The following is a 25,876-nucleotide window of genomic DNA, read 5'->3' on the forward strand; positions in this document are numbered from 1 at the left end:
TGTCACTATGTATTTTGAAGTTGGAAGCATAATTTTTTTTTCTTCTGGAGATGATCAGTGAATTCTTTCAACTGGTGTTTTGCTTTCTGTATTCAGAAATTCTGAATAGTTCTCATATTATTTCCTATGTTGTAGCATGCAGGTTTTTTGATTCTTAAGTAGTCTCCATCCATCCTTGATTCGAGGTCAATGGCTCTAGCTTATAACAAGTCATATGTTCTTTTTAACATTGTCACCTTTTGCTTCTCCCATTTTTTTTTTCTACTTCCGTATTTTCATATTCCACATATTCCTCAGCTAGGTGGTACAGTGGGTAGAGCACCAGTGCAGGAGTCAGGAGGACCTGAGTTTAAATCTCACCTCAGACACTTGACACACACTAGCTGTGTGATCTTGGGTAAGTCACTTAACCCCAATTGCCTCTTCCTGGGTCATCTCCAGTCATCCTGATGAATATCTGGTCACTGGATTCAGATGGTTCAGGAGGAGAAGTGAGGCTGGTGACCTGCACAGCCCTCCCTCACTCAAAAACAAAGTCAAGTGCAAGTCATGTCATTATTTCTCTGATGGCATGGTCTTTGGCAATGAAGGATGAACACACATTCCACATATGTTAATCTATCTTTTGCTTTTGAGTCAATAAACATTTATTAAGTACCTACTATATGGCAGGTATTGTGCTAAGCAGTGCTTTGGGGAAACTCTACATTCAATTTTTTTTTTTAGTCTTCTGAGTTTGTTTATAACTGCATTGAGAATGAAAATTTCTGGCATATGTTAATTACTTATTTTTTCTCATTAATTTTGTTTCTTTTCTGAACATTTTGGAATTCCTTGTTTCTCTTGGGGATTCTATGGTATTCTGTATTTATTTCATTAAGCATTTTGTTTGCTTTTGTCATGTAACGTTTGTTACAATAACTTTTTAATCTCTGAGTGCTTAACCATTTTAGGACTCTGTTGATTTATATGCTTGTACTCTGAATTTTTGTTGAATTCTTTCTCTCTTTGAAATCTTTGTATTTTCAGTCTATTTTTTCTTGATATTCCTCAATCGTTCTCTTTTTGACTCTCCTCCACCTTTGCTGATGAATAAACCCCTTGGGGCTGCATTGCAAAGCTGCCTCAGCCTCCGCCCATAGTGGGGAATTTACATCAGCCTTGATCCCTGCCCTTAATAGTCTCTGGGTAGACCGCATTGTATCCAGCTGACTTTCAGTCCTTGTCTTTAGGCCTGGTACAACTTTGTACACTTGTCCTCTGACCCAGCTTCTCTGTTGGCTTCCTTTCTCAGGCTGGCCTGAACTGGTGTGTACTACTTTTTGAGGTGTTGGAGATTGTTGGTGAGAGGGTTTCAGAAACAGTCACTGGAGTCTTTGGGGTCCATAACTTAAGGATCAGCATAGGGAGAAAGTAGCATCCTGCTTGTTCCTACTCAAGCGGTGGGCTGTCTCAGAATTTATCCAGAGATTTTCACAGTGATAAATTTCTCCAATTCAATTTATGCATGATTTACACAGACCTCCTTGAATTAGGAGTCCCTGAGGTACCTATGCCTCTTCTGGCTCTCTTAGGTTCCACAGAGTCTCTTTTCTTTTTCCCATAACCCCAGAGTTTAGTTTATGAATCAAGATCAAATACCACTCTCCCTACACCAGTCCCAGGGTCAAAGCAAAACTTCCATTAATGGGATGTTGAGGAGGAAAAGATTGGAAGATTTATGCCCCATCAGAGTGGTCATGTCCATGACAGGGCAGTTAGATGGCTCGGTGGATAGAGATCTAGGTCTGGAGTCAGGAAGACCTGAGTTCAAATATGTCCTCAGATACTTAACTAGCTATGTGACTCTGGTCAAACCATTTAACCCTGTCCTCAGTTTCCTCATCTATAAAATGAACTGAAGAAGGAAAAGACAAACCACTCCAGTATCTTTGTCAGGAAAACCCCAAATGGGGTCAAGAAGAGTCAGACATGACTAAAAAAAAAAAAACTAAACAAATGTTTATTGAGAACACTATATTCACGCAAACTCCTTAAGGTCAAGGACTGTGTCATTTTTTTCCAGTCTCAACAACACACTGCCTTGTAAATAATAAATTAATTAAGATTTGTTATGGCTTATTACTATTACATATATTATACATACACACACACACACACACACACACACACATAACTCATACATTCCTCAAGGTCAAGGGACTATGTCCTCTTTCTTTATCTTTGTATCCTCAGTATTTAGTATAGTGCCTGGAACACGGTGGCAAATTAAATAAATATTCATTAAATTGAATTTTCGTTTTATTTATATTGATGATAACAGCGGGAATCACTGATTTGACAGGAAGAAAAGTAAGTAGATTTCTCTTTCACTGAAAAGAAAAAGTTTGGAGCTTGGGTTGTTCAAGGGATATTTAGATATTCTCTCTTAGTTGCAAATCACTGTAGTAAATCCGAGAGATACAAAAATGAGAGACAGTACAATCTTTGCCTTAAGAAGGAAGCTCATAATATGTGAGCTTATGTGGGAGAGGGGAAAGGGTGGTGATGGAACATCCACAAACAAGTATCATACATGTCAGGATATAATTGAGTAAACAGAAAATGAAAAAAACAACAACCCAGTTGCACTAAGGATTTAAGGTTGAAGGAGTCATTTCTAGCTAAGTGAACCAGGAAAAGCATAACTGAAGACATGGTGCCTGAACTAGACCTTAAGGAGAAGAAATGTGATGGGGGAAATTGATTTAGAGGCATGGGCAGGGACATGTTCATGGAGGTAGAAGAACTATATGGGAGACAGAAAAGAATCCAGGTTGACTGGTGCCTAGAGAGGCAGTGTGGCATAATGGATAGAGTGAGGGTTCTGGAGTCAGGAAGACTTGAGTCAAATCCTACCTCTGACACATCCTGGCAGCTCCCCTTGACTATCTGTTATAGAGAAGGTGCTGACCTGCTTTGGTAGAGGGAGTCCCTTCACCTGGATTTCCTATACTGATGAAATCACCAATCAAATCCCTTTCCTCAGAGAGAGCCTGCACTCCATTTGTTGGATGATGAACTGGTTAAATGATTCACTAAGTTATCCAGATTTATTGGATAAATATAGTTGTAAAAAAAGCTTGTGCAATGAACAAAATTTCAGAGACTTGCAAACTGAAAGAATAGGTTGTTTCCCTAGATTTCATATGTACTTCTGAAAATGTAACTAACTCATCTAGAATAATCTAAAGGGTCTCATTGTTTGTCCTTCATTCTCAAAGAAGCCCACTGACACCAGGAAGATGATGCCATGACATTCGAGTGAATTGGATTTAAGTGAGAGAGGGCTGTGTAAAATCACCACCCTCACTTCCTCCAGAGCCGTCTGGGTCTACTGGCAAAATGTAGATAAGGACAGCTAGAGATTGCGATGGGTGATCTAAAGGTTTAATCATATCCTCGAAGAAGTTATTTGTTTCTAAGAATGTTAATGACTACCAATCTCAAAGTTGAAGTTAGAAAGTAACTACTGATAGCAACAAATATTAGTCATGTCAAACTCAAATACAAAGAGGGGAGGGGAATGCTAATCCATCCTTAAGAATCTCTGCAGATGATATATTAATTTAGTTCTAAAATTTACTTTTATCTATATTTTATTATATTTTATTCATTTTGTTAAATATTTCCCAATTATATTTTAATCTGTTTCAGACACCCAAGGGCCTGCCTGGATATTTGACACCTCTGCTCTAAACTATACTTAAATTGCACAGTTTTCATGAATAATAGGATTATATTGGAATATCTAGCCACATAAACACTGAATTAGCACCTAATTTACATGAAATGCTGAAAAATTAGCATATATTAAGTGCTAATGGTAAGCATACATTAGGTCTAAAGTAAGTTTCCATCCCTGAATTTAAGACACTGAAAGAATTTGTGAATGACAAGTGATGGCAAATGGAAGATCTGACACAGGATTAGAGGAAAGTAATAAGTTTTTTGAAAGGAGACAAAAAATGGATACTTCTAACTATAGGGCCATCAAGTTGGCCTTGAGTTGTAGAATGGAATACAAGAGGGAAGGAAAGTTTCACAGATGGAAGAGACCTTGGAGGCTATCAAATCCAAATCCTTCATTTCATAAAAGGGGTAATTGCCATCCAGAGAGGTTAATTGATTCAACAGCCATTCAGACAAAGCAAAAGACAGGGGCTGTTGCTAAAGAGTCCAGTAATTGTAATCCTTCCCCATTCCAGGAAAAGGCAGAACAGCTGAGTGGTTTTATTTGGACTTGTTGGAGTTATGCCAACCTGGGAAGTTTTTTGAATGAGTTGGCAGGACAATAAAAGAGAGAGAAGGGTGGCAGCAGTGACAAGGATTGAACAGCGGCAGAGGGGGGCGGGTTGCTTTCCAGAAGACTGACTCCAGGCCTTATAGTGACGGGAACCTTTTCCTTTCCCTTTCCCTTTCCCTGGCTTATTAACTAACAAACACTGCTTATTAAGAGGACCTATCAGAGAATGAAAGAACTATGGCCTAAGAAAAGTGACTGGAATGATGGAGAGCCTTGTTTCTCCCCTTTATGTTTTATCGCCACATAGAAATGAGTATTGTTTACCACTGCTTTTAAATTTACTTACTGGTTGATTATATTTTAGTAATAGTGAGGTAAGATGATTTTATTGTGTCTTGAATTGATGTCTTTATTATAGAAAGCATGGATGAAGGAGAAAGTCTGTGGAAAATTGATTACACTCAAAGTAATTGGCTAGAATGCCTCATTTGCAAGTTGGCAATCAAAGGGCTGTCTGGGGGCTTAGAGCTTTTATATGTTTTATTAATGATCTCTATTTTTAAGCTCTCTAACTTTTCAGAGAAAGGAAGGCATGTGGAATAGAGAGATCTTTGCTTTAGAATAAAACCCTGATGGGTTAATCTCTTTCTTTTCCAGCTAACAGGCATCTTTGAATAAAGGGTTTTCAAGTGTTCCCTACTGACTAACATGGAAAAGTAGAAGTGAGGGAGGTGAGAACCTTGAGAATTCAGACCCTAAGTCTGTCCTAGGAAGTTGAGACTGGTGTGCATAAGGAGAATCAATCTCTCCTCTACCCCCAGCCAAAGAAGGGGTGGTGAAAGTGCTCCTTAATCTGTTCTCCATAGCAATATTTGAGATGGAAAGCAACCAAGTTTTAAGAAAGCACTGAATTGTGTTTTAAAGGAAGTTAGGGACTTTTAAAGGAAGGAGTGTATTTTGGACATGTGGTATCACCTGTGCAAAGGCACAAAGATAGGAGATGATGAAAAATCGCCTCTGGGGAACAATTAAGAGGTCAATTTGACTCATGTGGAATGTATATGACATAATGCAATGTGAAATAAGTCTAGGAAAAGTAGACTGGAATCAAACTGCAAAAGATGCCGAATGGAGTACATTTTTCTTGATCATAGAGGGAATAGGGAGCCACTGAAAATTTCTATGTAAGGGAATGATCAGATTTGTGTCTAGGAATGCCAATTTGACAGCTAGATGGAGGTTAAATAGAAAAAAGAGAGTCTGGAGGGAGGGTAATCAATGAGAAGGCTATCAAAATATTCCTGGTCACAGATGATGTAGGCCTGAATTAGAGTGGAGCTTATGTGAGTAAAAGAAGGGAATGGATGTGAGAGGGGTATTACAGTTAGAATTGATGAGACACGAGAACTGACTGGGTATGGGAGTGTGGGACAGGAAAGAGTTAAGGAGGACTTCAAATACAGGTGACAGAAAGGATGGTAGTATCCTCAATAGAAACAGGAAAGTTTGTAGAAAGGATGGGTTCCTGGGAAATATGATTTTAAAGATGTTGCATGTATGATATCTAAAGGGCATCGGGGGCGGGGGGGATGTCCACTGGGCAGTTGGTAATGTAGTATTGGAGAGCAGGAGTAATATTACAGCTGGATCTCTGAATGGAGATAACCAAACCCAAATTCATCAAACTGGGAAAATAAAATTAAATCTAAAGCTAGCTTGACTGAGTTGGGGAGAGTACATTGGACCACCTCAAGTCACATCAAGGTGGGAATATGCAACACTAGCAGCCATCATGATATTTTAAGGGATATTTTGAGTTAGTCAACGCCTCTGAGGCAACTTGTATCTTGCCTCCTATTTCAGTACTAACAACTTGGGCTTCATTTCCACTTTATATATTGTTTCTGTCTTTTGCCTTTCTCTGTATCCCCTGAACTTAGCACAGATCCTGGCATGAAATAAGCACCTAATAAATTTTTGTTGGGTGATTGTCTCAATCCTCTGTTTGTATTTTGGAGTTCCAAAGAACCTGTAGTACTAATCAAGTACTAGGTAAATTAGGTACCAGTTACCAAAAAGTGTTGCCAAAATTTTGACTTGTACATTCTTCCTTCCCTATTTAAACTTTTCCAACTCACCCCAGAGGGGTTGTCATCCTCTCATCCCTGAATTTGCCATTCCTACCTTCTTCAGGTAGAAGGTGGGAGTTATGAAGAAAGAGAGACACTTTTTTTAACTGGCTCCCCTTCTCAGGATGTAGTATGATAATATTCAATATAAATTTTAGACTTTAATAAGGGCCAAAGCTTGAATTAAGAAGAGCCTGAACCTAATAGTCCCTTTTGTTTAACTTAGAGGATGCCTTTTGATGTCAAGCAAATGGGACTTCCTTACCAGACCCTTCTTCTAGCATCCTAGTGGTAAGAGAAAAACACAGATACCTTGGGTTGTAACTTCAGCTTTGTCAACTCTGTTAAGATGAACAACTTCAAAGGCCTGTTTAGGACAGGATGTCTGTAATCTGGGTGATGGGACTTTTTCCTTATCTTGAATCACAAAGGCATGCTATGGAAAGAAGATGCCCATAGCTTGGGATCATAAAACCCAACTGATGCTACTTTGTTTACAGAGTGTTTATCTAAGAGAACTCCTTTCTCACGGCAAAATGTATATAAGCCAGAAGATTTCTGTACTGGGTAGCCAGAACATCTTTCTGACTCCATAATGCATTATGTTACCGTTTTCTTTAATAGGGAATTGATTAATTAATTAATTAAATCACAAAATGTATGCATTTAGCCTGTTGCCTTTTCTTTAACCAAGTTTTCAGGTCAACAAGTAGGACTTGGCACTTAGGAATGAGATGCTTAATAATTCTTGTAGTTCAAAACTGTCTTTGTTGGAATCTATCCAACTATGAATTAGTAACACTAAGTAGGGCCCTGCTTCAAGATTGAGCAATAAACTTCTGAAACAAATTCTGGTTGAATTTGGGGCTTGTCAAAGGTATTTGGATTCCCTGCTAGATGTAAGGATGGCAGCAAACTGAGTTTCTGGGAGAACATGGTAGAATTTCTTTTTGTGTGTGGGGAGAGAATGATCCCTCTAAATTTAGCCTTGCATGAACACAAGACCAAGGTTGACTTTCGCTTGTATAATTGATGAGAGAGCATGTTTGTGATGGGTAATCAATAAACTCATGGAAAAAGTTCAGAGTTATCTTTACGTAGATAGCCTCTTACTAGAAACAGCTAAAAAGACATTCCTGGAAACCTAGGAAAACATTTAAGAGCTTTGTGTATTTATTGTACTCCCAACTAGAAAAAAATATTCTAGGGGAAGGGGAGAAAGGTGTACCTTACAATAATAAGTGATAAGTAGAAGATAACCTAGTTCATGAGGTTCCTTGTTGGAGTAGCTAGAAAGGCATGGGGTGATTCCAAACTATATTCAAATTCAGTTTTATTCAAGTTAACCTGACAATTTTGGTAGCAATACAAAAAGTATTTTACATGGGCATTTGGTCACATCAAAACACACTTGTGATTCCTTTTTGCTGTGAATTCCACCTATATCCTTGCAGTTTATTTCACAACTAAAGGGCAAACTGACTTGAGTGTCTCTGTACACAGTGACCCATACACAGAAAAGGAATTTGTGAAGATGGGAAACCAGCAAAACCAGAGAACATAAAACATAATATATATCTGTATACTTATCAGTATAATTATCAGCATAACAAACGTGGATGTAGGAGGTCTTAGACTTGGTTTTATTGCTAATTATGATGGATAAAAACTGTCAAAAGAACTTCATTGTCTTTCCTAGTAGGGAACCATGAGGACAAGGAAGAGGGAGGAACATAGGGAGGGAGAGAGGGAGAGGGAGGGAGGGAGAGGGAGAGAGAGAGAGAGAGAGAGAGAGAGAGAGAGAGAGAGAGAGAGAGAGAGAGAGAGAGAGAGAGAGAGAGGGAGAGGGAGAGGGAGAGGAGGAGGGAGAGGGAGGGGGAGGAAGCATTTGATTAGGTCTTCCAAGTATAAAGAGCATATAACAATAGGATTTCTCCTTTTCAGTATCTCCTGGCATTGTTTAGACAGATAGTCCCCTGTCATTAGCATTCATTCAAGGAAACTACAAGCAGCCACAAGTCTGCCCTAATATATCTCTAAGCATCTTATTCAAAGGTACTGTTGGACAGCAAATGATGGGTGGTTTTTTGTCCACAATTAAAGATTTCAGCATACTTTAAAAAGAAAAAAAACACGAAAGAATACTCTAGTGACTGGATCTCTTCAGTTATTCTCCAATGAAGTTGAAGTGGCCTAGAGAAGAAAAAAAAAAGATACTTTCACTAGATATCCTCACTTTTTTTTTTTTTTAAAGATAGTCTATGTAAGGGACGGAGAACAGAAACTTCAACCTGCAACAATGTTTTTCCTAAACTATTGACCATATACTAGATAGAGAAAGCATCCCTTTAAGATTGTAGCAATGTAAAGATACAGATCAGCACAATTTTGCTACTTAATAAAGGGCAGTCTCAACACAACTTAAGTCTTATAGCGGTCCTTGTTCATATGTCAAGTAGCAGTCATAATATCTCTTCCTTAGAATATAAGATAGTTACTAAAAACTATTCTTATAAGTCACCAGTTATTTAATTAGTCATACAGTTGTCATATTAGTTCAGGTTGCCATTAGAAAGTTAGGTGGTAGGTCTAGTTCCTCGTATTCCTAATCAGTCAATTCTCCAGTAGCCTGAACAATAGCTCTACTTTGGGCAATTTTCAGCGGATAAAGTATTTCAGGGTGGTTTCTCATTCTTTATCCTTTTTTGACCTCCCTATTTCATTTTCTAGAGATAGATTTCTCTCTCAAGTAATTTAGATTTGGATTAACTGTTCTATTCTAATTCTGAATTGATCAATTTAAAACTTTCATTCTTCTCTTGTGAAAGTTGTTTATGGAAGGTTTGAAAGACCCAAACACAAGTCTTCTCCTGACATAGATGATAGCCATGAGGTCAACAAGAGTTAAATAGCACCAATGAACCAGGTGGTTAATCTTGACAGTTCAAGGAAATGTTCCCCTAGAAACAGGAACCTTAAAAAATATTTGTAGACTTAGGACTAACTGATTATTTGCCAAGAATCCTCAACACTGTACAGTTTGAAAATGTTCTCTTATATAACTGAATGAAATACAAACAACAAGTTTAGAACACACGATAATAATTCTTGCTGCCAGTGATTTTGAAGCTTTAGGCCAGATTTCCCAACTACTAAGGAGAACAAACGAGAAGGGCACATACTGTGGAGAATGTTCTTCTTTGGAACCAGTATGGGGATAAAGAGGCAGTCAGGCAGTGGATAGAGAGAACACTGGACCTGGAGTTGGGAAGACTTGAATTCAAAAGTGGCCTCAGACACTTACCACCTGTGTGCCCCTGGGCAAGTCACCTAACCTGTTTGTCTCAGCTTCCTCATCTGTAAAATGGGGATAATAATAGCACCCATTCCCCAGGGCTGTTGTCAGGATAAAATGAGACAAAATCTATAAAGTGCTATGCAAACCCTAAAGCATTTTATATAAATGCTAGCTATTATGATGGTCATTATTATTTTTAGTATTATAAGGTATTGATTTTTTAAAAAAAATTCTCATCTGTAGATGCATGGCTAAACTCTCAGTGCTCTTGAATTGCCCAAAACATGAGAAAAGGAACAAGGGTGGAACTTTTTTTTAACCTATAAAGTCAATTTCAATCAATTCAAGGTCCAAATGTTAAACAAAGTATCCTTTCAAGCCAAGGTACCACGTGTTGGTAACACTTGGTGTTACATATTAATCCCAACCCAGGACTGAGAGGTTAATAAGGATTTCTTCAATCTCATACTTACAAATGGAGTCCTTGCCCCAAATTTGCTATAAAACGTCATTGTGACTTTATTCTTATGTCCTGTTCTTTGGTCAAAGGTGTGACAAGTGTCAAAGGGCGGACTATACAAATGAAGGCTAACAGCAGGTTCCGTGTGACTTGTGTTCTCCACCCGATGTAGGCCAATAGAATCTAAAGAGGAGACAAGAAGAGAGGTTCAACAAACTGAATGTTCCAGTCGTGGTCTAAAGATAAAACAAATCTGTTTAAATCACATGTACCTCAATGAAACTAAGAATTAATCAGAAAGATTCTTAAACCCAGGAGTCTACAGGAAATTTCAGTTAACTAAATGATTTGGTACAAATGTTACCCTGGAAGCTGACCTAAGAAACTAAAGTTATGGTGATATATAATAGTCTTTGCCCAATTGGTGTATGGTGATTTTTCTTCTTTAAGGAGGGGCTTAAAAATTAGCATGTATACGTACATATCTTTGTAAGGGGAAGAATGATACTCTGGTTACATAGTATTGTTATCATGTAGAATTAATTTTATAGGCCAGTGAATAGTACTTTTTGTCATGACATACACACAGAAATGACTACCACCATGGTAGTTGGTTTTAAAATCCAACTGCTTTAGCAGCTTTCGTGGTTGTGTTTTTATCTTGTATCAAAAGGTATCAAATGACAGCCAAATGAGGCATTATGCGGTCTATTTGATCCAAGAATCAATCTGTTCATTGGCACTAAGGCTTTCATCATGTTACATAACGCCTTCTCCCCATCTCCAAAAATATTATAAACACAAGCTGGTGACAGAAATGGGAGACATTGAGAAGGATTAGAACAGCCCTCACCCTTGTTTGCTTGAATACCTTGGAGAAATAATCCGCACTCTTTCAACGTGCAGTAACTTGGACATAATTATACCTGTGGCTTGAGAGCTTACTAACATCTTACTTCTCTTACTGTAGGAATGTAAAGAAAATAGTCAAAGCAAAAGTAACTGTGGAGAAGTAGCCTGAGATAGTACTGCTATTATTCCACTGCAGTTTTATTTTTGACTCCTCTTTCCCCCCAAATTCTGTCAGTCTGCTGATTCTAACTCACCATAATGCTTTGCTGTTGTTGTTTTGTCATTTCCCATCATGTCTGACTCTTTGTGACCCCATTTGGGGTTTACTTGGCAAAGATCCTGGAGTGGTTTGGCCTTCTCTAGCTCATTTTACAGATGAGGAAACTGAGGCAAGCAGAATTAAGTGAGTTGCTCAGGGTCAATACAGCTAGTAAGTGTCTGAGGCTAGATTTGAACTCAGGAAGAAGAGTCTTCCAGGCTTAGTGCTCTATCCACTGTGCTACTACCCTCATTCAATTCTTAGTACTCCCTAGATGTTCTTGTCTTCACATTCCAATTCAGTATTTTGGGAAGCAATGTATAAGACAGTTTAATCATATCACTGCTTTGCTCAAAACTAAAAAAAAAACCCTCCAATCCCTCTCATCTACTAAAGAAAGTCCAAATTTTTTAGCTTAGAAGGTCCTTCACAATCTGACTCCCTCAAAAACCTGCAGCTCCATGAACGTCAGATGAACCAGTTTGGTTGAACATACCTCTATGGGAGCCTAACTCTATAGGTTTGGTCAAGCTACTCCCTCTGCCTGGAATGCCCTCCCCTCCTGTCTTCATCTGATCAACTCAGCTGAAAATGATCTCTCCACATTCTCAACTTGTTTGTAGTATAAGCCAGATATGTTATGAAACAGATTAAAATGCAATTGGGAAAAGTTTAACAAAATAAAAATATAATACAACATTGATTACATTAATTTATGGTTTTCTAAGTCAACATTCAGCCTGCTTTGGTATAGACGTATTCAATAATTACTAACACAAGGTAGTACATAGGATATGCTCCCTCTCCCCTACTATATTGTAAATTGCTACAGAACAACTTCTATCATATTCCTTTGCATTTCCCACAATGCTCTGCATTTAGAATGTACAATAGAAATTGAATCTTCTCCAGGTGTTAGCTTCTGAAGTCAGTGCATGAGGCGAAAATACCACATAGTCAAAATCACACTTGAAAACATCTTTTATTGTGGTTTTTCAGTTGTATCCAATTCTTCAAAACCCCATCTGAGATTTTCTTGGCAAAGATACAGAAGTGGTCTGCCATTTCCTTCCCCAGCTTATCTGACAGATGAGGAAACTGAGGCATACAGGGTTAAGTGACTTGTCAGGGGTGACACACCTAGTAAGTGTCTGAGGCCAAATTTCAACTGAGGAAGAAGAGTCTTCTGTCTCCAGGCCTAGCACTCTCCACTGAACCACCCAGCTGCCCCTTGAAAACATCTTAAATCCCCTCAAAATACAGCATAGTATCTTCAAGTAGTTGTAGCTGGAAAAAGAAGTAGGGTCTCTTTAAAAGTGGGAAGCATGTATCTTCGTGGCAGTGGGCTTTCTGCCAAACCTCAGGAGCACCAGCTCTCCATGGGCTGGGCTTTTTCTCCCTCAGGCATCAAGGAAACTAAGCCAATGTTTCCAAAGTTATCCCAAGGACAGCCTCCTTTGCAAGGAAAATTAGGTTTGGCTACATAAAGCAGATGCTTTACCATAACAGACACACTTGAATTCAAAGACAATTTCTCTGAGATGATTTTAAGCTGTTTTCTTAATGGTTGGAATCCGAGAGAAGCCAACATAGTATTTATCTAAATACTTCATGATAGATATGGTGATAGTATCTCAGGGTTAACATTATAGAGAATGTCCTGAGTAAAGGGATAGTAGGAAAGGCAAGCAAGTAGTTTACCATTGATGTAGGCACACTGATTTTCCCTCAAGATTCTTTCGGATTTCTTCGTCATCTCATTGGATTTCTTATCAGGCCATGCAAAGAGAGTCTCCTTGAGGTTTCCTTGCAGCATCTTCAGAAAGCAGTGGGAGTCTGTATGATCATGGATACTGCTATATATGTACACACACATACACACAGAGAATGACAACCGAACTCAGTGGATTGTCCGGTACACAGAAATATTACAATAGGAAACAATGGTGGCTACAGAATTGGAATACAAGGTGGCTACAGGTTAGAATAGCAAAAAAACTCTTTTTCAGAGCATAGCCTAAAATAAACTAATTCCCCATTAAACTACATCATCTGGAGTTTTACATTGTTTTTATATTTGTATATGACTTAGCTGACATTATTCAGATTAGATTAAGCGTGCATGATACTAGACTATAAAGATCAGCATAAGTGGGACTGGGGAGCTGGCAGTGGGCTTATTTTAGATGCCAACCCAGGACAAACATCAATACCAATAGTTTTAGAGAGTTTCTGACAGACAGCTTCCCCATTTATTTGGTAAGAGAAAAAACTAAAGTTGAATATAAGAAGAAATATGTTGGGGCTACTCAAAATAACCTTCCAAGGAAGTAATTAGATCAGTAACAGACCTTTGGGCTTGAACGGATGGCTTCTAGGTCCTCAAGGGTAGCCCTCTGTATTCAATCAAAGGACTGCACTTGAGGATCTAGAGGGCCACATGTGGCCTTTGAGGCCACAGGTTCCCCCAACCTGGTAGAGGCAAGGGCATTATTGGTACCCATTTCATACTGTGACACCCTGTTGGATCTACCACCAAGATCAAGAGTGCAGAGGAGTATAAATCCCCTCTCCATAAACTAAATGCACCTATTAGACAAGATGAAATTAGAATATATCTTTCTATATGATTTAGGACATTCACTTCTCTCTTCCCAAATGAAAGGGCTAAGTTCAAGCTAGCTTTAAGTTATACACACCTTCACTATTCCCCGAAAGATTAAGAACTTTGGAATGTGTTTAAAGGGTGGCTCCTTTTTTAATGAAATAGGAACCATTTACTATGTCCTCATACAGAAAGGTCATGCACAGCAGAAAAGAATGATTAGCAAAGTCACTAATTATCCTACTGCTACACATTTCTAGGGTAAAACATTAATTAACTTGTCAGACTTTAAGTCTTGTTTAGGGTTGTTTCCATAAAAAATATTCAATTCAAACCTTTACTTAAGATGGAGAAAGGGGGAAGCAGTTTTGTCCAGTAGCAGCAACATTGGATTGGGAATTGGGGAACCTAGGTTCTAGATTGATTTGGAGAGATTCTGGGTTACTATCCTGCAGCATGATCACTGGCAAACTTTTCTGAATCTGTTTACTTATCTAAAAGGTGAAGGGGGTTGGGCTGGATATATAAGACACTCTCTGTCACTAAATATACCATATAATTCTATGAAAGTTTTGATTCCCTACTGTGAAATGTAGACCTGCTTATGAAGGAAAAAAAAGAATGGATTCTTCTGATTAAGAGTCATGAAATCAGGATGTGTCAAAGGTAAACTGTGAATCTGGGTTTTCCTGATTCAAAGACTGGCTTGGCTACCTACTATGCCACTCTGTCTCTCAAAATGTCTTAATATTCAACATACAACATATTAATAGATAAAGGAACTAGACAATTAACTGGAAATGAGATTTATGAGATATGCTAGGTTCCCCCCACTATAAACAGTCCTTTTATTTGATTTTCTAAGTTTGTATATTGCCTGCACACAAACTCAAGATACAACAGGCTAAAATTAGAGCAGCACCAATTTGAATATAAAGTTTGAGTGTATAGAAAACAGAAAAAAAATCAAATTAAGGTAAGTCATTTATCACACTGGATGTACAAGAAGTATCTCAGTTGATACTTATAATATGGGTAAATGCATTTACCATATTTACACACTTATGCTTCATGCAGAGAAGCTTTCTAGCTAACTTCTATGAGAAGGTTTGGTTTTGGCACCTTTGTTAGGTCATACTACCCAACGAATCATAAAATAACTTTACTGGAATGGTTAAACAAATTGGAATATGTGGATTTAATGGAATGTTACTACGCTATAAGAAACAAATAAGATTCAGAGAAACATGGGAAGATTTCTATGAGATAATACAGAAGGAAGTAAACAGAATCAGGAAAAACATGTTTAACTACAACAATGTAAAAGGAAACAAAAAAACAAAACAGAGTTCTGCATAATTATAATGGCCAAGTCTGTACTAGAGAAGATCAGAGAAAACACATCCATCTTCCCTTCATTGCAAAAGTAAGGGGCTATGGGTGTGGGACATAGAATAGAATGTTATATGAGGAAAATGTATAGGTTAGAGCACTGTCTTGAGATTCCATAGATAGCCCGAAGGACTAGTGATCTGAATTTCCAGGGTCCTAGGGTGAAGAGGAAGAAGGTTAATCTTGGCAGGTAGAGGTCAGTTTGGTAATCTAGGTGACTTGTGAATGGTGAGGTCAAGCAAGGCCAAAGACCTCATCCAAAAGTGAAGCAGAATGTGGAGTCTGGTCCCAGCACAAAGTCCTGATTTAAGAACTAAGGATGGGAGATATGAGTAAATTGAAGATACTATCCAATATAAAAAAAAAAATCACTGTAGACAAAAAAAATCCAACGTAGAAGGAGAAACATCTTAACAACTACACACAGATACTTTAAGGAAAAAGATGGATTTCTCACAAGTACTGCATGAATACTTCAAAGAAATGAAATGAGATGTTAAAATGAAATAAAAACTCTAGAAGAAAGAATTGGAAGGAGAATGAAATAACAGCATAGAAGGCATAAAAGCTGTTGCAAGTAATGAGATAAGTGAAAATTAAAATAGACATAAGAACACAAATAAAACAACAATAGATATTAAAACAAAATTAAAATACTGAAAAAACTATGTGTAAATGAAAGGTAAATAGGTATAAATGAAAATACAAGATATTGTGCTACTAAAAACAACTGACCTAGAAAAGCAGTTAAGGAAAAATAACCAATGAACTCCTGAAAAAAAATCATGATTTAAAAAAAAATTCTGGAAATTTTATTTCAAGAATTAAGAAATGAAAACTATCTAGATCTATTTGAATCAGAGGACAAAGTAAAAATAGAATCCACCAATTACCTCCTGAAACATTCAAAGGAAAAAAATATTTCAGGTATGTCACAGTCAAAATTCAGAGCATTTAAGTCAAGGAAAAAATTACTGCAAATATCCAGAAAAAAGATTGAAGTACTATGTAACCAAGTGTCACATAGGAACTGGCAGCCCCTACTATAAATGGGAGGAGATCTTGGAATCCAGTACTACAAGAGATAAAAGAAATAGACTTAAAATCAAGGATAACTTAACCAACAAATCTGAGTATAATACTAATAGGAAAATGGGCCTCTAATGAAAAAAAGGACTTTCAAGCATTCCTGATTATAAGATCAGAGCTAAGCAGGAATTTAAAACTGTAAACACACGAATCAAAAGAAACTTAGAAAGGAAAATATACGTGACCATTTGAAAAGATGTATAATGATGAAGAGTAAACACACTGATAGAAGGAACAAATGCCCTTTCAGAACCTGTCTTCAAAGAGTATAGAGGAAAATTAAATGAGTAATTAGTAAGTAAAGCAGTTGGGCGGTGGTGGATTTAATTCTGTCCCCAGAGTTTGAAGAGGGAAAGGAAAAGGAAAGGTAAAAGAAGGACTGTACTAATGTTGAAAAAAGGAAGAAGGGAGGGGAATAGAACTTTCTTTTTCTCATACTTGGGGTACGTGAAAAGAAGCAATAGAGACACAGAACAAAGGGTGGGTATCAGATGGACTTCACTCTTTCTGGACCAAAGGAAGGATGAACAAACACACACACACACACACACACACACACACACACACACACACACACACACACACACACAGAATTAGGTATAGCAAATCACCAAATTCAACAGGGAAACAGGTAGAGAGAAGGAGGTATGATTAAGGGGGAAGAGAATACCAGGGAGGGAATAGTCAATCAACAAGCATTTATTAAGTGCTTACAAGAAGTGAAAAGAGAGAGGAGAGAGAAAAGATCTGGAAATTTAGGAACTACCTATCAATTGTGGTCATGAATGCAATGAAATATTTGTAAGGTAAGAAATGACAAAAGAGATGATTTTTGGGAAATTTTGGAAAAATCCACTATATCAGTTCTGTTGAACTAACTTACCTTTCCTATTTCTTACAAAATCTTTGTTAAAAGGGATGATATTAATAAGTAGGGTTGAAGAGGTATATTTGGAAATGAATCAGATTGAAAATGAAGCCTGGAGGGGGAAGGAGATGAGGAGAGATATCCAAAACTTCAAGTCCTCCCAGCCGAGTTCCTAGCATTGAACATGTGCTTTAATAAGCTTTTGTGGATTTCTTACCTGCCATGCCCTTCACCCCAACACAGAATCATCAGGTTAAACTTTCCATTTCCTTGATCCACAAGATTTCGGGTGTACCTAAGAAAACAAATGTTGGAAGTTTAAAATATACTTTACTTGAAGAAGCACCAGAAATAAAATACCAAACCTCAGAACTACAAGGAAATGTTAGAGATTTAATACAATCACTTCAATTTTTCAAATTAGGCATCTGAGGCTGAGAGAGGTTAACTCATTTCTTTAAGGTCATATAGCTGCTAAATGTCATATTACAGACATCAATCTGTCCCTTGACCCCAAGTTCAGTGCTCCTTTAACATATTAACCTTGTGCCATAAAATTAGTCTCGTCTCTTTCTCTCCCTCCTCCCCAGACCTCCTTCACTCCTATAGTTAGAATGTTTAGTATTTGGAGTGAAAATTGCTTATTTTCTATTTCTAATAGGGTACAGTTATAGCACAGAAGAAAAATTTCTTTGCATTTCATTCCTGGATGTTTAAGAACTTTCTCTGAGTTACTGACTTTCCCCCAGCATTTAGCTGTACTCTAAGGAAAAGGGAATGAAAGGGAAAGGAAATTCCAGCAGTCTACACTTGATCTCTTTGACCAGATGCAGAACAGAGCTAAGCTATTTCTACAGAATATCAATTCAGAAAATTCTTTGGTGTTCCAAGCAAAAGTGCTGCAATTGTTCCCTGCAGTTAAATAAAAATTTAAGAAATAATACATCACTGAAAAGATGCTTTCATATTTAGTTTAGTAGAATTAAATATAGTTGAGTCCTAATAAAACTAAGAGCCCATAATCAAAGTTGTCGTGTTTGTTTAGCAGAACTGATACAATTTGGGGAGTGAGGTGGGAAAACAATTAAAATGTGGGCAGAATTGTCATGGAAGTGAGAGGTTCAAAGGATAGTTTAGGCTTACAATAAATGAAAAATGTAACACACACACAAACACACATACATCTCAAGTTCTATAAATTTCCATTGCCCCACAAGTTGTTATTTATAAAATTCTAATTCAGCAAAGCTTTATTCCAAAAATGCAGGTTACTTAATGATAAGTTCTAAGGAAAGGGACCCTTTGCCATGCTCTTCTATATTTTGTTTATAGAATTCTATTTGCCAGTGTCCTTTCAAGTATTTGGACAAAATAAATTTCCTGAGGTTATTTTGCATGATCTGAATGATATATGATATGAATGATATGACATGATATGAATGAGTTGCTTAATAAATGCCCTTTTAAAAAGGTGTTAGCTCTCCTAAATGACAATATATGGGGCTGTGCATGGTATCATTGAAACAGATTTTTTTTTAGTAAAGCTTTTAAAATTGTCAAAATTATGCACACTGACCCGTTTCCGGGCCCATCATCACATCATCTTGATTATTATTGGCATCTCCTGTAGCATTTAGACAGCATTAAAGTAGAAATGCATTTAAAACTTGGAAGACATAATTCAAACCTCTATTACTACAGGCAAATCTATTTTCATTGAAACTCAGGTTAGAACTCAGAGGAGCAGAGAGGATCAGGTGAAATAATGTAAACAAAAGTAGCATTCAATCTTAACTCTTGACTTAATTACAACCTAGCTCTCAATTACATGACCTCTGGTTCTAATTGTTTCCCAGAGGTTAGTCTAGTTTCTTCTACTGGGGAGTAAATACCTCAGGGGCAGGCACTGTGCTAACGTGGAATCTTTCCTAGTGCAAGACATCCAGACCAGAATTCCTTTACTAGAATTCTTAAGAAACCATTCCATAGAATCCATGGATTCAATTTAGAAGTGGAAGGGACCTTAGGAGCCATATACTCCAACCTTCTCATTTTACAGATGAGGAAAACTGAGACTCGGAGAGGTGAAAGTACTTGCCCTTTCCTGGCAAAGCCAAGACTGCTGATGAACCATTAATGACTAAATGGTTACTTATGCCAAGTTAAGTACTAGGGGTATTCACTTGATCTTGAGAGCTATCAATCACTAGTCTACTTAATCTTTCACCTGCTGCACTTGGCTGAACTAAGTAATTATCTGTTTTAGTGATGAAAACACAAACTCCAGATTAAATGAATGAATTTAACAAGTACAGTCAGAAGACTATCAAGAAGTAATTTGCACATACTTCTGGTTCATATCTGAGTACGAACACAATACAGTTGTGAAAGTAAGCCAGGCCCTAGGGGTAGCTTTAAGGTGTTATTTCAGTGACAGTAGTCATTGAGTGCCTATGAAGAGCCAAACTCTTAGGGACTGAGAATACAAAGACAAAAAATGAAACATTCTCTGACCTCAAGTCACTTACATTTCACATGAGAAGGACGTACATAGATAAATACAAACTACTTTTTTGGTGAGAAAGAACACAGCCAACCAATCAACTGGGGGAGAGGGAGGGAATCAGGAAAGGCCTGCAGTAAGAGGCCACACTTTGAGGTGAGATATGAAGGGAGCTAGGGTTTCCTAAGGCCTCCTAGAAGGCCTTTCTTCAAGGTGAGATGCTAATTACACACAATTCAATTTTTACCTTCATAGAAGTTAGTGGATATTTTAATAATTGTTTTAAACATCAGCAACAATTATACCAATTAGAACTAGACAGAATTTGCTTCAGGGCTGGAGGTGGGGGGGAGGAGATGGAAATCATACTAGATTACTCTATACACATCTGTACAAGTTCACAGGAGAGTGCTGGCTGTTTATATAATAAAACTGGAAGAGAACTCAGCCATGGATCAGTGAGTTTGTCAATGGGTTCAGATCCTTCCCTGCCCTCCACCAAAAAAAAAAGAAGCTTCTGAGTGGAGAATTTTCTATGCCAAAGCTCCAAAAAAGCAACCTTAGATCTTCATCCATTCTACCTACCTTTCACCAACAACACCTTTCATCCAGCAAGTCTAAGAATTAGACACTGGGGCAGCTCACTGACTACGTACAATGTGGCCAATTTGGCTAAAGCCTGGGAGTGTCAGCATTAGGACTGCTTGGTTTTTGCAGTCCCACCCTCCACGTTTAGCTAAGAGCCTGGGGGAAGACAAGAAAAGGCACCTTTTTGGAATCTAGAGGCTGCTTTCTCAGCTCTTTACTGCTTCCACAAAACAAGAGATACCCGAGAAAACCGTATTAAAAAATAAGGATGATGTACAGACATACCCTTTGACCCAGCAATAGCACCACCAGACATATTCTCTAAGAAGGTCAAAAACAAGGAAAGGCCTTGTATATACGAAATCATTTGAGCCGTACTTTTTTCATGGTAATGGTAGTACAGAACCACCCCATCAGGCTTTGGGGCCTAGCCTAGGTCAAACAGTTTTTGAATGAATCAAATAATAAGAACTGGATGTGAACAGGGTCTGGATGGAGTAGTTGGAGCAAGCATGAAACAAAGGGAGGAACTGGGCTGTGGCAGAGATGGGAGATAGCAATGGTCCTCTGATTGTGGAATAGTGGAACAGACTGGGGCATCTGAATACAGGATAAGAGAGTTGTGCAATAAGAAAAACCAATCTGAAGAATTCAGAGTAATTTGGGAAGGCTTATCCAAAGTGACTGCAGAAATAAGTAAGCAGAACCAGGAAAGCTTGCAATGACCACAATGTTAACAAGGAAGACAACACTGGAAGACTTCAGAACGCTAATTATGCAATGTCCAACCATGATTTCAGAGGACTGACAGTGAAGTGCAGCAGTCTTGCAGAGAAGTGGTGGATCACCGGTGCAAAAGGCAGCATAAGTTTCCAGGCATGGCCAATGCATTGATCTATCTTCCCTTGTTCTGCTGCAAAGGCCCTTAAAAAAAGTCTAATCCGCTCATTTTACAAACATGGGGAACTGAGGCACAGAGAGCTTAAATGACTTGCCCAAGGTAACAAAGCTAGCAAAGTATCTGAGTCGGGAATTTGAATTCAGGTCTCTGACTCCAAGCCCACTTCTCTATAGACGAAACCACTTTGTTTTACTTACTTGGTTATGGAGGTGAAAGAGAGAAAATCAATGGGAAGCAAGAGTGACAAGAAAGACGGGGAGGGAGGGAGAGGGAAGAGAGGGGGAGGGGAGGGAGAGAGAGAGGGAGAGGGAGAGGGGGAGAGGAACAGAGAGGGACAGGGGGAGAGGGGGACAGAGATGAGTGGATCCAGGGTGAAGGGAGGGGTGTACTACAGCTAGTCATCCAGCTGTAGTACACGTTTGTAGAAGTCTAAAGGGGAATGATCTAGGAATTTTCTGGAGCCGTCAAGAGGCCCTCCCGGGGGCCCTCAACAGCGGCCCCGCCCCAATAGAGAGCTACGTGCCAAGTCCAAACCCACAGAAGTACGCCTTGAGCAGCCTGGAAAGTTGGCAGAGAATTTTTCTCACCCCAGACTGTGGTGGTGAAGTATAATGCTGCTCTAAGGAGCAGAGAACCGGTTTATAGCTCCCAAAGTAGCTAGAGGAAACTGAACAGGATCCTGGGCTTTGGCACATACCAGAACACAGTAATGAGATAAGGGAAAGGACCCGTGTTCCCCCCCCGGGATACTTTTTCTCTCATTCCTCTGTAACCAGAGTCACGGGAGGGAGTCAGAAACCTTTCCTCCTTACAAGATCTGAGTTCCTAATGCCTGCCTCACTTGCTGTCAATCTAATCTTGGGCAAATCTCTTCATCCCGGGTCTCAAATCTTTTTTATCTGTCATCCGTCCCGCCATCTGACGGGTCTGAACTGGACAGTTCTCTAAATTAAGTAAGGCCAGATTGACAACTTGGGAGGAAATTGCCAGCAAGGAACCGAAATCCAAAAGCACTGCGCTACACTAAACGCAGGAGATGGAGACCAAGGGGTCCTGTCTCCCCAGACGGTCCTGGATCTCCAGGGGGCTCGGATGCCAGGGAGGGGCCAGAAGACACTGGTTCGTTTTCCTTCCCCAGGCGAAGCGCCCCTCCCAGCCGCGTCAGGCCAGAGGCAGCAGTCCAGGCTGGGGCACCGGCCCGACGCTCACCTGTACTGGTCGAATTTCGCGTACGCTGCCCACTCCGTCGGGTTGCTCTCGTAGGCTTCCATGATGGACTGCACCTCTTCTACGTTAATGCTGTCCCCGGAGAAGATTTCGTGCAGGATCCGGATCAGCTCTTCCAGGGTCCGAGGCTTCAGAAACTCCGTATGCTCCATCCTGCCCCTCCGCTCGCCAGCTAGGCAGCTTGGTCTCCTACTGCAGCAGCAACCACGACCTGCGGCCAGCGAGAAGTGGAGGACGAGAGCCGGTGTGTGGGGGAGGGGAAAGGACCCGCAACGCCCCCTCCCCCGGTCCAACCAGTAAGGAAGCAAGCAAACAAAATGCCCGGGCAAACGATAAACCAGAACCAACGAACAGTGGAAAAACACTGCACCCAGGAGCCCAAAGCGCGGAGTCGATGACCAATGGAGAGGGTTCGATTACAAGGCTAGAAGAGGAACGACCCTCCCCTTGCAGACCAACTCCGTGATTTCCAGCCTCGCGCTCCCTTTTAAAGCCCTGGGGGGTTACGGTGGGATGTACCAACCGCCCACGGGGGGGGGGGGGGGAAGGAGGAGGAGGGATGTTTGTGGAGATGGGACAATCAGCGGCAGGCTCCGGAACTGAGCGGGGACCCTCCGAAGAGGGGCCCTGGATCCAGGTGGCAGCTTGTAATTTTTTAATTAAGCGTTATTACTCTCTGCCTCCTCCATTTGGCTTGGGCGAATTTTAAGCATCTGTTTCCTAACCCTGCATCCCATCCCCCTTCTCTGCCCTCCACCTTTGGGCTGCCCCGCTCTGCCCCAAACACACCCTCAAAGCCGTCTCTAGTGGGTCTGAGGAATTTAGGAGGATATTGAGTCTAGAAAACAGTAAAGGTTGATTATTTCTCTTAAATTCCTCCTCCTCTGGGGCGGAATTGGTTTTTAATTAAGATACGTGGTAGCTTTACGCACATTCAGGAGGAAAATGTGAATTGACTCTTGTTCTCTAAAAAAAAAAAGGAAAAAGTCTAAATACAAATAGCTAATGAATACATTTTTTTTCCCACAAAAGAAGAATCCGGGGCCAGCAGAGTCTGAATGGAGAAACATACATTAAAATATATTTTTAGATTATTGGCCTACTTTGATTAATGTCTTATAATGAATGTTAACGCACATTTACATAAGCACTTTAAGGTTTACAAAATACTTTCTTTACAACCTTGTTTGGTACTTTATATCCATTTTACAGAAGAAGAAACAGACGCTTAGAGATATTAAATGACGTGTCCAAGATTACACACCTAATTAGTGGCAAGTTAAAACTCAAACCCAGTTCCTTCCCATTTCATATCTAGTACAATTCAATACACCACAGTGCCTCCTTAAATTGAATATTATCTAAGACATGATGTTATCCGATAAAATAAACAGACCAGCGGATCAATTAGTTACTATTACATGTTTTCTTGTTTCCTAGCATTTCACTAATAATTTATAGGGTTCTATTTAAGCAAATGCTTCAGAATATTTCAGTTGAAAAAAGGAACTCTAAGTTTGGTACCTGAATTGAAGAAGCTTTCTGGTGACAAATATGATGAAGAAATGCAGTTTTATTTTAGAGATATTTAACAGAATACTTGTCAAGTTAATTGCTAGTAAGCATAAAGAAAATATGAGTGGTGAATGAAATTAATTAGAGGTTCCTTCTGACACAAAGGAGATGGGAGCAGACAGAAAAATAAGCATTAGAGATTAAGATTTATTATTTCCTTATGTTTAATATGATTGTACATGTATAGCTTTTATAAGATTGCTTGCTGTCTTGGGGGGGCAGGGAATGGAGGGAGGAGGGGAGGGAGGGTAAGAGAAAAAAATTTGGAACTCATAATCTTATAAAAGTGAATGTTATTGGAATAAATAAAATATTATTTAAAAAGATTATTTCCTTAGTTCTTCATGTTAGAGAATGGCTCCTGAGTCTTACAGTATTTTCTAGAATGCAGGATCATAATCAATTAAAAATATTAATACATTTTGTTCTGACAAAGAAACTTCCCAATACTCGCTAGTCCCTACAAAGTACATTGGTCCCATACATTTAGTTTTATCTAAATGATCATAGGAGGGAGGGATGGGTCCTTTACCTTTGGTAGTATGATACCAACATTGACCATCAATGTTGACCTTACTTGCTATCATTGTAGGTATTGTTTATTCGTTTGGCTGCCACTTCTTCACTCTTTATCACTGTATGCAATGTCACCTCAGTATACAGTTATCATTCCCGATGGTGCCTTAAGATCCCATTACATCTAATGAGATTGACATTGTAAGTTGATGTAAATGTGATGTAAACTACAAATATAATTTTACATTACATTTAAGACTTTGTTCAATCATTTCCTAATCACTGAGGATATTTTTTTCTTCCAGCTTCTTCTTACTACAAATAGTGGGGATAGGATAACTTTTGTATGTATCACTCTTTTCTTTCTGTGAATGACCATCTTGAGGTATTTTGTTGTTATTCAGTTGTGTCTGACTTTTCATGACTCCATTTGGGATTTTCTTGACAAAGACAGTGGAGTGGTTTACCATGTCCTTTTTCAGCTCATTTTCCAGATGAGAAAACTGAGGCAAACAGGGTCAAGTGACTTGTCCAGAATCACAGAATAACTGTCTGAAGTTGGAAATGAACTCATGAAGCAGAATCTTCCTTATACCAGGCCTGGCACTCTATCCACTGCCCCACCTAACTCCCCATTTCAGGGTATACTTCTCCACAATTCAAAACTTTTCCAAAACAGTTGAACCAATTACCAAACAATGAATTAGTGAGACTGAGAGCTCATAGACCCTCCAAAATGACTACCCTCATCTTTACTATCTGTTAGTTTCATGTATGTGAAGTGATTCCTTAGGGTTGTTTTAATATTGAATATTTTTTAAAGTGGTTATAGAAAATTTGTTTATATTTCTTCTTTTGAAAATTGTCCATGTTTTTTATCACTTGTCTATTGGGGAGTGGTCCTTTAATCCCATAGATTTGTGTCAGTTCCCTATATCTTTTATATGTAAGACTTCTATCATGGGTATTTAATGTATAGATTTCCACTAATCTGTATCTTTTTTCCCTTTTGATTCTAGATGTTGATTTTTTGTGTGTGCAGGAGTTTTAAAATCTTATATATCTGAGATTTTCTTTTATGATTTCTTCTATCTGGTTAGAAGTGAGCCAGTCTAACAAGGCCCCAACAATGAGAAACATGTTCACCTTAAATAAAGAATAACACCTGTTGGGAAATCAGGAAAGCTTTTATTAATCTTTACATCCATTCCCCCGAATGGATGGGTAGCCTCCCCAGTAAGGTTACAGGAAGACTACAACAGGTGCAGAAAGATAGGGCTTCTTATACTGTTTTCTGAACTTTAGATATCCTGCTACACTATCCCCTGA

General features: G+C 38.8%; 1 protein-coding gene across 1 annotated transcript; it reads right to left on the reverse strand.

Annotated features, from left to right (window-relative positions):
* Window positions 1–7,730: 7,730 nt before the first annotated feature.
* CDO1 (cysteine dioxygenase type 1) lies at window positions 7,731–22,918 on the reverse strand. The gene is made up of 6 exons (XM_072597101.1): window positions 22,809–22,918; window positions 22,439–22,667; window positions 17,455–17,532; window positions 12,985–13,139; window positions 10,186–10,355; window positions 7,731–8,607 (listed from the first exon to the last, which is right to left on the reverse strand). Exons 2-6 carry the CDS (start codon window positions 22,606–22,608, stop codon window positions 8,578–8,580), a joined length of 603 nt encoding a protein of 200 aa, XP_072453202.1. The 5' UTR covers window positions 22,609–22,667; window positions 22,809–22,918; the 3' UTR covers window positions 7,731–8,577.
* Window positions 22,919–25,876: the final 2,958 nt, after the last annotated feature.

The sequence above is a fragment of the Notamacropus eugenii genome, chromosome 3 (genome assembly GCF_028372415.1).
Source record: "Notamacropus eugenii isolate mMacEug1 chromosome 3, mMacEug1.pri_v2, whole genome shotgun sequence".
NCBI lineage: Eukaryota > Metazoa > Chordata > Mammalia > Diprotodontia > Macropodidae > Notamacropus > Notamacropus eugenii.